The sequence below is a fragment of the Penaeus vannamei genome, chromosome 4, assembly GCF_042767895.1.
Source record: "Penaeus vannamei isolate JL-2024 chromosome 4, ASM4276789v1, whole genome shotgun sequence".
Classification (NCBI taxonomy): Eukaryota; Metazoa; Arthropoda; class Malacostraca; order Decapoda; family Penaeidae; genus Penaeus; species Penaeus vannamei.
In genome coordinates, this window is record NC_091552.1 from 809,946 (window position 1) to 825,379 (window position 15,434).

General features: G+C 39.8%; 3 protein-coding genes across 3 annotated transcripts in view; 1 reads left to right on the forward strand and 2 right to left on the reverse strand.

Moving 5' to 3' along the window:
• The window catches only part of LOC138860854 (glucose transporter type 1-like), a gene marked incomplete in the record, with an annotated part of 557,530 nt that overhangs the window by 202,310 nt on the left and 339,786 nt on the right, over positions 1-15,434 (forward strand).
• On the reverse strand, positions 143-490 carry LOC138861513 (aegyptin-like). Its single transcript, XM_070121203.1, has one exon. It carries the CDS (start codon positions 488-490, stop codon positions 143-145), a length of 348 nt encoding a protein of 115 aa, XP_069977304.1.
• Positions 998-15,434, reverse strand: part of LOC138861514 (uncharacterized) — a 28,427-nt gene continuing 13,990 nt past the window's right edge. Inside the window, exon 5 of the mRNA XM_070121216.1 lies at positions 998-1,400. Within this exon, the coding sequence (XP_069977317.1) occupies positions 998-1,400 (403 nt within the window). The remainder of the gene's footprint in view (positions 1,401-15,434) is intronic.

Genomic DNA, 15,434 nt, shown 5'->3' on the forward strand with positions numbered 1-15,434 from the left:
GGGGTTTCGGGGCTTTTATTGCGCTCGGGGTGTTGCAGGGCCGTTTACAGTGCGAGCTACTGTTTATATGGTGTTAAGGGTGTTAAGGTCATGGTGTTAGATAACAGAGCCTCCGTAGTTATGAATAGCCACGGTGTAGGTCCTAGTCAAAATAATCACCATCATTATCCCCACCAATATTATCCTCACCACCATTATCTCCACCAATATTATCCTCACCAACATTATCCTCAGCACCATTATCCCCACCAATATTATCCTCACCACCAATATTATCCTCACCACCAATTTTATCCTCATCACCAATATTATCCTCACCACCAGTATCCCCACCAATATTATCCTCACCACCAATATCCCCATCACTATTATTATTCCTACCAACATTATCCTCACCACCAACATTATCCCCACCACCAATATTATCCCCACCACCATTATCCCCCAAAATTATCCCCACCAAAATTATCCCCACCAATATTATCCCCATTAAATTAAATAAAACGGGACTTCTATGACTAGTATAAACCGCGTGCGTTTGCCACAGTAGATTAATTATGCTGATTGATAACGTAGATAAAAAAAAGTCCCGTCTTATATTATCTAGAACATCCGATGATTAGTAATCGTTAACCGGGGGAGTTATGGGTAGATTTATATTATATACGGTCAACAAAGAGCCATTAAAAGTCGACTGTTTCGTGAGGCAGAAGGTCCGCCTTTTTTCTCCCATTAATTCAGTGGGTTCCTTCCTGGCTTTTTTTTTTTTTTTTTTTTTTTTTTTTGTCTGAGTTGTGCTTGGTGTTGTTATTTGAGGTTGTTATCGTGTCTTTTGTTACCGGTATTGCTATGAGTATGATTCGGGACAGGATTGAACAGGGATTCCGATCATACTGGGAAACGTTATGAATGGAAACGTTTTTTTTTGTTTTGTTTTGTTTTATGCCATGATTTTAAGCCGTTTCTCACCTTTTTTCTATTTTTCTTTGATTTTTTGTTAAATCTCCATTTCCATCGTCATCGGTCTTACCATCGACATCATTATTCCCACCACCAGTATCATCACCACTACCATTATCACCTCCACCATTACCTCACAACCACCATTATACCCACCACAATTCTCCTCACCAACACCATTACCTTCACCACCACCGTAAGCCTCACCACCATTATCATCCGTACCCTCATAATCCCCGGCATCACCATTATCCCCACCAATATCATCACCACCATTATCCTCACCAATATTATCACCACCACCATTATCCCCACCAATATCATCACCACCATTATCCTCGCCAATATTATCACCACCACCATTACCCTCGCCAATATTATCCCCACTACCATTATCCCGACCATCACTATTATCCTCACCATCATTATTGCCACTACCTCTATCACCACCAAATCATCGTATTTTCATGTCCTAACTTTTCCGATATCAAAACCTGCTACGTTTAAATCTCCTTTCGTTGGGCTATTCTCTTCCTATCTGTTTTTTTTTCCATTATTATATTTCATTCTTCCTATCTTCCTGTTTTTTTCCCATTATTATATTTCATTCTTCCTATCTTCCTGTTTTTTTCCCATTATTATATTTCATTCTTCCTATCTTCCTGTTTTTTTCCCATTATTATATTTCATTCTTCCTATCTTCCTGTTTTTTTCCCATTATTATATTTCATTCTTCCTATCTTCCTGTTTCTTCCCATTATTATATTTCATTCTTCCTATCTTCCTGTTTCTTCCCATTATTATATTTCATTCTTCCTATCTTCCTGTTTTTTCCCATTATTATATTTCATTCTTCCTATCTTCCTGTTTCTTCCCATTATTATATTTCATTCTTCCTATCTTCCTGTTTCTTCCCATTATTATATTTCATTCTTCCTATCTTCCTGTTTCTTCCCATTATTATATTTCATTCTTCCTATCTTCCTGTTTTTTTCCCATTATTATATTTCATTCTTCCTATCTTCCTGTTTTTTCCCCATTATTATATTTCATTCTTCCTATCTTCCTGTTTCTTCCCATTATTATATTTCATTCTTCCTATCTTCCTGTTTTTTTCCCATTATTATATTTCATTCTTCCTATCTTCCTGTTTCTTCCCATTATTATATTTCATTCTTCCTATCTTCCTGTTTTTTTTCCCATTATTATATTTCATTCTTCCTATCTTCCTGTTTTTTTTCCCATTATTATATTTCATTCTTCCTATCTTCCTGTTTTTTTCCCATTATTATATTTCATTCTTCCCATCTTCCTGTTTTTTTTCCCATTATTATATTTCATTCTTCCTATCTTCCTGTTTTCTTCCCATTATTATCTTTCATCTCGTTTCTATTATCATCACAACCATTATCACCATGAGGCGCCGCCATTACAGTTTTCGAAATGTTATTATTTATTGCATTTTCACCTCCTATCGCCGGACTTCCTCTTCCCACCTCTTTTATTGTTGGTGTCGCATTTCCACTCGTTCCTGTCATTGCCATTGTCGCCCCCTGTCCGTGCTCCCCCCCTGTCCGTGCTCCCCCCCTGTCCGTGCTCCCCCCCCCCTGCCTTCCTCCCTTCCTCTTGAATTTCTAGCCCCAAACCCCTCCTCTCTCCCTCCCCTTACCCTCCTTCCCTCCTCTCCTCTTCCCCTTGAATTTCTAGCCTCCGCCCCTCCCCTCTCCCTACCCCCTTCCTTCCTCTTGAATTTCTAGCCTCCCAACCCCCTCCCCTCTCCCTACCCCCTCCCCTCCTCTTCCCCTTGAATTTCTAGCCTCCTTACCCTACCCCTTCCCTCCCTCCCTTCCTCTTGAATTTCTAGCCTCCCTTACCCTACCCCTTCCCCCCTCCCTTCCCCTTGAATTTCTAGCCTCCCAACCCCTCCCCCTCTCCCAATACCCCCCCCCCCCTCTCCCTGCCGGCTTGCGTAGTCCCTCCCACCTCATCACGGCCCATTCACCAGCTCCCCACGCCCCCCCCCCTCCCCGAACCCCACAGCCTCCCACATCCTCCTCCCCTAGGACCCCACAGCCCCACAGGAACCCCCCACCCCACAGCCTCCCACGGCCCTCCCACAGCCCCCCCTCCAGGACCCCACAGGCAGGCACGGGCGGCCGGCAAGAAAGTACGGGTGGGCGTGGAAGAATCCGCCCGAATAACCGCGTTCCCCCACAATGGGCGGCCGGTTGATCACGGTTTCGCCAGAGGTGGGGGGGGGGGGTCACGTCCGAAAAGGCTCTCGCTCTCTCTCTCGCTTTCTCTCGCTTTCGTCTTCTCTCTCTCTTGTTTTTCGTTCTTTCTCTCTTTGTCTTTCTTTCATTTTTTCTTTTTATTCTTTTTTCGCTTTCATTTTTTTCTTTCTCTCTCGCTCTCTCTTGCTTTCTCTCTCTCTCTCTTTCTGTCTGTCTGTCTGTCTGTCTGTCTGTCTGTCTGTCTCTCTCTCTCTCTCTCTCTCTCTCTCTCTCTCTCTCTCTCTCTCTCTCTCTCTTGTCTCTTCTCTCTCTCCCTCTCTCTCTCTCTCTCTTTCTTTCTCTCTCTCTCTCTCTCTCTCTCTCTCTCTCTCTCTCTCTCTCTCTCACTCTCTCCCACTCCCTCGCCTTCTCCCCTCTCTCACTCTCTCTCTCTCTCTCTCTCTCTCTCTCTCTCTCCTCCTCCCTCCCCCTCTCTCTCTCCCTCTCCCCCTCTCTCCCCCTCTCTCTCTCTCTCTCTCTCTCTCTCTCTCTCTCTCTCTCTCTCTCTCTCTCTCTCTCTCTCTCTCTCTCTCTCTCTCTCTCTCTCTCTCTCTCTAACCTCCGTGTTTCCGCATAATCCTTCACCCATCAAAGGACACCGAGTCAAGTAAGGGACGAGTAAATCACAGGTTATGGCAACCTGCTCTTATTAGATCAACTCCTGACGAAACCTTAAAAAAAAAAAAAGGAAAAAAAAAAGGAAAAAATAGATGGTCGAGTTCACGAAATTATATGAAAAAAAGGAAAAAAAATAAGATGGTCGAGTTCACAAAATCATATGAAAAAAGAAAAAAAAGGAAGAAATAGATGGTCGAGTTCACAAAATCTTTAAAAAAAGAAAAAAAGGAAAAAATAAGAAAAAAAAGGGAAAAAATAAGATGGCCGAGTTCACGAAATCTAAAAAAAAAAGAGAAAAAAAAGAAAAAAAAAGAAAAAAAAGGAAAAACTAAGATGGCCGAGTTCACGAAATCTTAAAAAAAAGAAAAAAAAAATAAGAAAAAAAAAGAAAAAAAGGAAAAATAAGATGGCCCGAGTTCACAAAATCATAAAAAAAGAAAAAAAAAAGAAAAAAAAAGAAAAAAAAAAAAAAAACTAAGATGGTCGAGTTCACAAAATGATATGCCTTTGTTTCCAGACCGGAGCCGCTTTAGCTTTAATGAGCCTCTTCGGGCAACGGGACGCATTTCCGAACCGAGATTGACGGTCACGCAAAACCCGACGCGGGAGGGTGTACTCGGGTCGGTTCCTGCCGCTGGCGATCTGGGAGTCCCTCTCGGTCGTCCCTCTCTATCTTCTCTCTTCTCTCCTCTAATCCTATTCTTCTATTTCCTTTCCTTCGTTTTCGTCTCTTGTTCTTCTCTTCTGCTTACTCTATCCTTCTCTCGTCCTTCATTTCTTCTTGCTATGTACCTTATCTCTTCTTTTTAAGATGGCCGAGTTCACGAAATCTTAAAAAAAAGGAAAAAAATAAGAAAAAAAAAAGAAAAAAAAGGAAAAAAATAAGATGGCCGAGTTCACGAAATCTAAAAAAAAAGAAAAAAAATAAGAAAAAAAAAGAAAAAAAAGGAAAAAAATAAGATGGCCGAGTTCACGAAATCTTAAAAAAAAAGAAAAAAATAAGAAAAAATAAGAAAAAAAAGGAAAAAATAAGATGGCCGAGTTCACGAAATCTTAAAAAAAAAAGAAAAAAAAAGAAAAAAAAAAGAAAAAAGATGGCCGAGTTCACGAAATCTTAAAAAAAAGAAAAAAAGAAAAAAAAGGAAAAAACTAAGATAAGGTCGAGTTCACGAAATCTTAAAAAAAAGAAAAAGAAAAAAAGAAAAAAAAAGGAAAAACTAAGATGGTCGAGTTCACGAAATCTTAAAAAAAAGAAAAAAAAAAAAGAAAAAAAAGGAAAAACTAAGATGGTCGAGTTTACAAAATGATATGCCTTTGTTTCCGGACCGGAGCCGCTTTAGCTTTAATGAGCCTCTTCGGGCAACGGGACGCATTTCCGATCCGAGATTGACGGTCACGCAAAACCCGACGCGGGAGGGTGTACTCGGGTCGGTTCCTGCCGCTGGCGATCTGGGAGTCCCTCTCGGTCGTCCCTCTCTCTCTTCTCTCTTCTCTTCTCTAATCCTATTCTTCTATTTCCTTTCCTTCGTTTTCGTCTCATAGTCTTCTCTTCTGCTTACTCTATCCTTCTCTTCTCCTTCATTTCTTCTTCATATGTACCTTATCTATTCTTTTTAAGATGGCCGAGTTCACGAAATCTTAATAAAAAAGAAAAAAAATAAGAAAAAAAAGAAAAAAAGGAAAAAAATAAGATGGTCGAGTTCACAAAATCATAAGAAAAAAAGAAAAAAAAGGAAAAAAATAAGATGGCCGAGTTCACGAAATCTTTAAAAAAAGGAAAAAAAAAAGAAAAAAAAGAAAAAAAACTAAGATGGTCGAGTTCACAAAATGATATGCCTTTGTTTCCGGACCGGAGCCGCTTTAGCTTTAATGAGCCTCTTCGGGCAACGGGACGCATTTCCGAACCGAGATTGACGGCCACGCAAAACCCGACGCGGGAGGGTGTCCTCGGGTCGGTTCCTGCCGCTGGCGATCTGGGAGTCCCTCTCGGTCGTCCCTCTCTCTCTCTTTCTCTTCTCTCTTCTCTCCTCTAATCCTATTCTTCTATTTCCTTTCCTTCGCTTTCGTCTCTTGTTCTTCTCTTCTGCTTACTCTATCCTTCTCTTCTCCTTCATTTCTTCTTCCTATGTACCTTATCTATTCTTTTTAAGATGGCCGAGTTCACGAAATCTTAAAAAAAAAAGAAAAAAAAAATAAGAAAAAAAAAGAAAAAAAAGGAAAAAATAAGATGGTCGAGTTCACGAAATCTTAAAAAAAAGAAAAAAAAATAAGAAAAAAGAAAAAAAAGGAAAAAAATAAGATGGCCGAGTTCACGAAATCTTTAAAAAAAGAAAAAAAAATAAGAAAAAAAAAAAGAAAACAAAGGAAAAAATAAGATGGTCGAGTTCACGAAATTTAAAAAAAAGAAAAAAAATAAGAAAAAAAAAGAAAAAAAAGGAAAAAATAAGATGGCCGAGTTCACGAAATCTTAAAAAAAAAAATAAAAAAAAAAGAAAAAAAGGAAAAAATAAGATGGTCGAGTTCACGAAATCTTAAAAAAAAGAAAAAAAAAAGAACAAAAAGGAAAAAAATAAGATGGCCGAGTTCACGAAATCTTAAAAAAAGAAAAAAAAAAGAAAAAAAAGGAAAAAAATAAGATGGCCGAGTTCACGAAATCTTAAAAAAACGAAAAAAAAAAAAAAAAAGGAAAAAAATAAGATGGCCGAGTTCACGAAATCTTAAAAAAAAGAAAAAAAAAGAAAAAAAAGGAAAAAATAAGATGGCCGAGTTCACGAAATCTTAAAAAAAAAAGAAAAAAAAAAGAAAAAAAAGGAAAAATAAGATGGCCGAGTTCACAAAATCATAAAAAAAGGACAAAAAAATAAGAAAATAAAAGAAAAAAAAGGAAAAAAATAAGATGCCGAGTTCACGAAATCTTAAAAAAAAAAAAAAAAAAAAAAAAAAAAATAAGATGGTCGAGTTCACAAAATCATTAAAAAAAGAAAAAAAAGAAAAAATAAGAAAAAAAAGAAAAAAAAAAACTAAGATGGCCGAGTTCACAAAATGATATGCCTTTGTTTCCGGACCGGAGCCGCTTTAGCTTTAATGAGCCTCTTCGGGCAACGGGACGCATTTCCGAACCGAGATTGACGGTCACGCAAAACCCGACGCGGGAGGGCGTACTCGGGTCGGTTCCTGCCGCTGGCGATCTGGGAGTCCCTCTCGGTCGTCCCTCTCTCTCTCTCTCTTCTCTTCTCTAATCCTATTCTTCTATTTCCTTTCCTTCGTTTTCGTTTCATAGTCTTCTCTTCTGCTTACTCTATCCTTCTCTTCTCCTTCATTTCTTCTTCCTATGTACCTTATCTATTCTTTTTAAGATGGCCGAGTTCACGAAATCTTAAAAAAAAAAAGAAAAAAATAAGAAAAAAAAAAGAAAAAAAAGGAAAAAATAAGATGGTCGAGTTCACGAAATCTTAAAAAAAAAGAAAAAAAATAAGAAAAAAAAAGAAAAAAAAGAAAAAAATAAGATGGTCGAGTTCACGAAATCTTAAAAAAAAGAAAAAAAAAGAAAAAAAAGAAAAAAATAAGATGGTCGAGTTCACGAAATCTTAAAAAAAAAAAAAAAAAAAAAGAAAAAAAAAGAAAAAAAAAAGGAAAAAAATAAGATGGCCGAGTTCACGAAATCTTAAAAAAAGGAAAAAAAATAAGAAAAAAAAGGAAAAAAATAAGAAAAAAAAAGAAAAAAAAGGAAAAAATAAGATGGCCGAGTTCACAAAATCTTAAAAAAGAAAAAAAAGAAAAAAAAGAAAAAAAAGGAAAAACTAAGATGGTCGAGTTCACGAAATCTTAAAAAAAAGAAAAAAAAAAAGAAAAAAAGAAAAAAAAAAAAAGATGGTCGAGTTCACAAAATGATATGCCTTTGTTTCCGGACCGGAGCCGCTTTAGCTTTAATGAGCCTCTTCGGGCAACGGGACGCATTTCCGATCCGAGATTGACGACCACGCAAAACCCGACGCGGGAGGGCGTACTCGGGTCGGTTCCTGCCGCTGGCGATCTGGGAGTCCCTCTCGGTCGTCCCTCTCTCTCTCTCTCTTCTCTTCTCTAATCCTATTCTTCTATTTCCTTTCCTTCGTTTTCGTTTCATAGTCTTCTCTTCTGCTTACTCTATCCTTCTCTTCTCCTTCATTTCTTCTTCCTATGTACCTTATCTATTCTTTTTAAGATGGCCGAGTTCACGAAATCTTAAAAAAAAAAAGAAAAAAATAAGAAAAAAAAAGAAAAAAAAGGAAAAAATAAGATGGTCGAGTTCACGAAATCTTAAAAAAAAAGAAAAAAAATAAGAAAAAAAAGAAAAAAAAGAAAAAAATAAGATGGCAGAGTTCACGAAATCTTAAAAAAAAAGAAAAAAAAAGAAAAAAAAAGAAAAAAATAAGATGGTCGAGTTCACGAAATCTTAAAAAAAAGAAAAAAAAAGAAAAAAAAGAAAAAATAAGATGGTCGAGTTCACGAAATCTTAAAAAAAAGAAAAAAAAAAGAAAAAAAGAAAAAAAAAAAAAGATGGTCGAGTTCACAAAATGATATGCCTTTGTTTCCGGACCGGAGCCGCTTTAGCTTTAATGAGCCTCTTCGGGCAACGGGACGCATTTCCGAACCGAGATTGACGGCCACGCAAAACCCGACGCGGGAGGGCGTACTCGGGTCGGTTCCTGCCGCTGGCGATCTGGGAGTCCCTCTCGGTCGCCCCTCTCTCTCTTCTCTCCTCTAATCCTATTCTTCTATTTCCTTTCCTTCGTTTTCGTCTCTTGTTCTTCTTCTCTTCTGCTTACTCTATCCTTCTCTTCTCCTTCATTTCTTCTTCCTATGTACCTTATCTATTCTTTTTAAGATGGCCGAGTTCACGAAATCTTAGAAAAAAGAAAAAAAAAAGAAAAAAAAAGAAAAAAAAGGAAAAAATAAGATGGTCGAGTTCACGAAATCTTAAAAAAAAGAAAAAAAAAAGAAAAAAAAGAAAAAAAAATAAGATGGCCGAGTTCACGAAATCTTAAAAAAAAGAAAAAAAATAAGAAAAAAAAGAAAAAAAAGGAAAAAATAAGATGGCCGAGTTCACAAAATCATAAAAAAAGGAAAAAAATAAGAAAAAAAAAGAAAAAAAAAGGAAAAACTAAGATGGTCGAGTTCACAAAATCATATGCCTTTGTTTCCGGACCGGAGCCGCTTTAGGTTTAATGAGCCTCTTCGGGCAACGGGACGCATTTCCGAACCGAGATTGACGGTCACGCAAAACCCGACGCGGGAGGGTGTCCTCGGGTCGGTTCCTGCCGCTGGCGATCTGGGAGTCCCTCTCGGTCGTCCCTCTCTCTCTCTCTTCTTCTCTCCTCTAATCCTATTCTTCTATTTCCTTTCCTTCGTTTTCGTTTCATAGTCTTCTCTTCTGCTTACTCTATCCTTCTCTTTTCAATCCTCTCTTCTTGCTATGTACCTTATCTCTTCTTTTCCTCATTCGCTAAAGATCCCTTTTTTCGTCTTCCACATACCTCTTCTCCTTTTATCTCCCTTCTCCTCCCATCACATCTCCCTTCTCCCTTCCTCCCACCATCTCCTTTCTCCCTTCCTCCCCCCTCCATTCCACATCCCTCATCCCCCCCTTTACACCCCACCCACACCCTTTACCCCCCCCCCTTCCCCTCCCCGTCTTCCACCCCCAACGCACACAGGGCCCTGAGGAGGTGTTCCTTCGGCAGCGACCTTCTCTCGGAAACCGGATTCCAGCTCCAAGTCTTAGGTTTCGGGAGCTCAAGTTCGCGCAGCCGGTAATCAGCTTCACCTGCGTCCTGAAGAGAGGGAGAGGGAGAGAGGGAGAGGGAGAGGAGGAGAGGGAGGGAGAGGGAGAGGGAGTGGGAGTGGGAGTGGGAGTGGGAGTGGGAGTAGGAGAGGGAGAGGGAGTGGGAGTGGGAGGGAGGGAGAGAGAGGGAGAGGGAGGGAGGGAGAGAGAGGGAGAGGGAGGGAGGGAGAGAGAGGGAGAGGGAGAGGGAGGGAGAGAGAGGGAGTGGGAGTGGGAGAGGGAGAGAGAGAGAGAGAAGAGTCAAGAGTCAAGAGAGAGAGAGGCTGACGACGGAAGGCACTTTTCATCCCTCCAACCTTGTGCCCATTTCACGGGATCCGTTTGGCGACGAGGCTCACCGACCGTTCCCCGCGTGTTACTACGGCCGTCCGAGTTATCTTGGCCATCGATCATTCAGAATGCCCTCCAATCCCACCATTACACGCCTGGGCCATTAACTGCAAAAAAGTCCAGGCGTTTATTACCCGCGGAGCCCCGTCGGTGAGCGCCAGTGGGTCGTCCCTCGCCGCTCGCGCCGCCAAGCACCGAAAGGGAGAGACAAACACGGAAGAATTAAGGGAAGACGCGACCGGCCCCAAATTGCCTTGTATGAGTAGACCCTCGATTCCATCAGCGGAGTATTGGCTCCGGAAGATAAGAATCAGCCCTGATGACCCCCCGACCTTTGACCGGCCAAATGACCTGACCGTGGCTGGCCGTACAGAGAGCGCGGACGGAATGGCCGGTGCTAAAAGGTGTCGTTCGGCGCCGCGCTCGTCTCGGCCGCAATAAGGCGACCGTAAGACGATTGCTGCCCCGGTCGGCCGCGGCGCCGCCCCCCTCGTGCCGGCCCTCCCGACGTCCCTCATCTACCTAGATTATTCCGAATATTTACATAGAAAAGCGATAGGGATAACATATCTGCCCTCGCGTCGAGAGCCGGGGAGGAGGGGCGGGGCGGGGAGAGGGGAGGAGGGAGAGGAGGTGGGGAGGAGGGGCGGGGCGGGGGGAGGGGAGGGAGGGAGGAGAGGGTGGGGGGAGGGGATGGCGAGGCTGGGAAGAAGAGGGGAGGAGGGAGAGAAGGGAGAGCGGAGGGAAAGGCAGAGGAGGAGGGAGAGGGAGAAGAGGTATGGGAGAGGAGGGGAGAGGCAGGAAAGGAGGTGGGAGGAGGAAGAGGAAGAGGAAGCGGGAGAAGGGTTGCTAGGAAGGAAAGGAGAGGAGGGAGAGGAAGGAGGAAAAGGAATAGTACACAGGGGAAGTAGGAGAGGCTGGGGAGGAGCCAGGAGAAGGAAGAAAGAGAGGAGGCAAGAGAAGGGGAGAGAGATGCCAGGAAGGAGACTGGAAAAGGAGGAAGAGAGGGAGAGAAGAGAAGAAGGAAATTAGAAGGGAAGCAAGAAGCTAGAAGGAAAAGAGAAAAGAGAGACAGAAAGAAATGTGTAACTAGAAGCAGAAGAGAGAAGGAGGGTGGGAAGGACAACGCAGAGGAAAATAACGAAAAGAGAACAGGGAGAGACGGTTGAGTAAGAGATTGGTGAATGAAACGTAATCGATCAAGAGAAAACATAGAGGAATGGATGATTAGAAGGATTAAGAACGGACGTAGAAAATGGAAGATTAAAAGGGATCAATAAATAGAAGGCAAAGAATAATGGAAGATTAGAAAGAATCGATAAAGAGAAGACATAGAGGAATGGAAGATTAGACGGAATCGATAAAGAGAAGAATGGGAGAATAATAGATTTCGATAAAGTAAAGGCATGGAAGAATATGCAACTGTAAAAGATTTAAACAGAGAGACGAAGAGAAAAAGAGGGAGAGAGAGAGAGAGAAGGGGGGAGGGAGAGGGAGAGGGAGAGGGAGAGGGAGAGGGAGAGGGAGAGGGAGAGGGAGAGGGAGAGGGAGAGGAGAGGGAGAGGGAGAGAGAGAGAGAGAGAGAGAGAGAGAGACAGACAGAGAGAGAGAGAGAGACAGACAGAGAGAGAGAGAGAGAGAGACAGAGAGAGAGAGACAGAGAGAAAGAGAAAGAGAGAGAGAGCGAGAGAAAGAGAGAGAGAGCAAGAAAGGGAGAGAGATAGAATAAAAGTATTTAAGAATAAATAGTTCAAAAGATTCGAAAGCAGAGACGACAAGGAGGATGAAAATAATTCGATAAAGGAAAGGCATGGAAGAATAGACAATTAAAGGGATTCTATAAAGAGAAGACATAGGAAAATTAACGACTAGAGAAGATGCTAAAAAAATAGAAAGCGAAAAAGAATCAGAAAGAAAAGAAACGAAAAGAAAAGAAGGAAATGGAGGAGAGCTAAAAAGAAAGAAAGAAAAAAAAGGTAAAGATAATGGAATAAATTTGGAACAGCTGATATAAAAAGATAAAGGGTAAGGCACATTCTTTATGCAAGTAATCTAAGGAAATGCGTGATAAAAAGTAATAAGCGAGGGAGAGGACGAAGAAAAAAGGAAAAAAACAAAAACAAAATAAAAAAACAAGGGGTTTAAAAGAAGGGGAATTAAAGAATAAAATGAAAGGGGAGAGAGAGAAAAAAAAGATAAAAGAGGGGAACAGAAGGCTATAATTAAACAGTATGATAATGAAAAAAATTAAAGAATGAAAAAATAAGAGTAAAAGGATAAAAGAACAAAAGAATAAGAGAATAAAAGAATGAGAATAAAGGAATAAAAACATATAAATAAACAAATAAGCGAATAAAAGAAAAAGAAAAGAAAAGGATAAGCGAATAAAAGAAAAAGAAAATAAAAGGATAAGCGAATAAGAGAATAAAAGCATAAAAGAATAAGAAAATAAAAGAATAAGCAATTAAAAGAATAAGAAAATAAAAGAATGAAGAGAATAAAAGAATAAGAAAATAAAACAATTAAGAGAATAAAAGAATAAAAAAATAATAGGAATAAGTGAATAAGAAATAAAAGAATAAGAAAATAAAAATAAGCGAATAAGAAATAAAAGAATAAGCGAATAAGAAAGAAAAGAATAAGCGTATATAAGAATAAGAAAATAAAAGAATAAGCGTATATAAGAATAAGAAAATAATGAGAAAAAGCGAATAGAGGAACAACCCAGATAAGAACAGCGCAAAGCAAGACCGCGCGGGCTGCCGGCGGTTCCGAAGCGACTCTCATTATTTAACTACTTTTCCTCCCCCTCCTCCGTGTCCCTTTTGCTTTTATTATCATTATATCATCATCATTATCATTATCATCATCGTCTTCATTGTCTTCATTATCATCGTCTTCATTATCATCATCATCGTCTTCATTATCATCATTATCATTATCATCATCATCTTCATTATCATCATCATCTTCATTATCATCATCATCTTCATTATCATCATCATCATCATTATCATCATCATCATTATCATCATCATCATCATCATCATCATCATCATCATCGTCTTCATTATCATCATCATCATTATCATCATCATCACCATCATTATCATCGTCGTCTTCATCATCATTATCATCATCATCTTCATTATCATCATCATCATCATCATCATCGTCGTCTTCTTCATCATCATCATCATCATCATCATCATCATTATCATCATCATCATTATCATCACCATCATTATCATCATCATCATTATCATCATCATCACCATCATTATCATCGTCGTCTTCATCATCATTATCATCATCATCTTCATTATCATCATCATCATCATCATCATCGTCGTCTTCTTCATCATCATCATCATCATCATCATCATTATCATCATCATCATTATCATCACCATCATTATCATCATCATCGTCTTCATCATCATTATCATCACCATCATCATCATCATCGTCTTCATCATCATTATCATCACCATCATCATCATCATCGTCTTCATCATCATTATCATCACCATCATCATCATCATTATCATCATCATCAAGGTTCTTCGCCGACTCGCTTCTATGGAAGGAAGGTCGAGATTTCGGTTTCAAAAAAGGGGGAGGCGGGAGGTCGCTAGATGAATAGGGAGAGAGAGGGGGGGGTTAGGAAGGGGGGAGAGGGAGGGGGAGTGGGAGGGGGATAGGGAGGAGGAGAGGGAGGGAGGGGAGAGGGAGAGGGAGAGGGAGAGTGGGGGGTGGGAGTAGGAGAGAGAGGGGGAGTGGGAGTGGGAGAGCTAGAGTGAGGGAGGGAGAGGGAAAGGAGAGATGGAGAGAGAGAGTGGTAGAGGGAGAAGGAGAGAAAGGGGGAGAGGGAAAGGAGAGGGAGAGAGAGAAGGAGAAGGAGAGGGAGTGGAAGAACGAGTGAGAGAGGGAGAGGAAGAGGGAGAAGGAGAGAAAGGGGGAGAGGGAAAGAGAGAAGGAGAAGGAGAGGGAGTGGAAGAACGAGAGAGAGAGAGAGGAGAGGAAGAGGAGTGGGAGAGGGGGAGAGGGAGAAGGAGAGAAGGGGGAGAGGGAGAGAGAATGGAAGGAGATAGAGAGAGGGGGGGGGAGAGTCAAGAGAAAAAAGGTAACGGAATATTAAACACAAACAAGTGAAGTAATTTTAAGAAAAAATAGATTGAAAAACTGATGAACGAAAATTGTAAATAAGATGAAATAACGATAAAGAAGATAGAGAAAGAAACTAATGATATGAGGGAAAACGAAGGGATATAATCAAGTGAAGAAGAAGAAAAAGGAAAAAGAAACAAAAAGGAGATAAACATAAAACCAGAGGGTAGAGAGAAGGAAAGGAGAAGAGAGAGCTAACCTAACTTATCCTAACCCTGATCTAACCTTTTCTAGCCCTAGCTTATCCCTAAGCTAACTCTTTTATAACTGATTCTAGCCTAACTTTGGCCAAATCTAAATTATCCTAACCTAACCCTAATCCTAGTCTTGCCTTTCCTTATCTTACCTTACCTTGTTACCTCACTTTACCTTACGTTAATAACAACTAGGTAGAGAGGTAGGAGATGCACAGCTTTCTCTTTATTTCTTTCTTCCTCTCTTTCTTTCTTTCTTTCTTTCTTTCTTTCTTTCTTTCTTTCTCTCTCTCTCTCTCTCTCTCTATCTATCTCTATCTGTATCTCTATCTCTATCTCTATCTCTCTCTCTCTCTCTCTCTCTCTCTCTCTCTCTCTCTCTCTCTCTCTCTCTCTCTCTCTCGTTATTATTGTTATTAAAGTTCTTGCGGTTAAATGCGGTTATTACCATTAATGGTATTATGATAATAAATTATCGTTATATTAGTGCTATTATTGTTATTATCATTACTATGAATACCATTGTTTTTATTATCATTACTATTAATACCATTATGATTATAGCAAGTAGCAATATAATTACCATTGTCATTACCATCATTATCCTCAGCTTTAACATCATCAATACTATTCATTCATATAATTTATTTATCTATTTTATGGGAAGATTAGAAAACCAAACAGGATTGGAAGGATGGAAGGATGTAAGGGATAGGACACAATTGCAAGCGTGGCACAGTGCCATTGTAAAGGGCCAAGTGTAAGGGACCGTGGCACCATACCCCCCCCCACACACACAAAAAAAAAATAATGATAATGAAAATATTTAAAAAATAAGATAATAATGATAATAAAGAAAATAAAAAAGAAAATAATAATGACAATAAAGAAAAGATTAAAAAAAGAAAATAATAATAATAATAGAGAAAAAAAATTATAATAATAATGATAATAAAGAAAAGATTTTTATGATAATAATAAAATGAATAGATTAAGGAGAAAGAATGGACGAGAAGATTGGTTGCAGGGAAAGGAGATGACGGAATAAGGTAGAATAAATGATAGAAG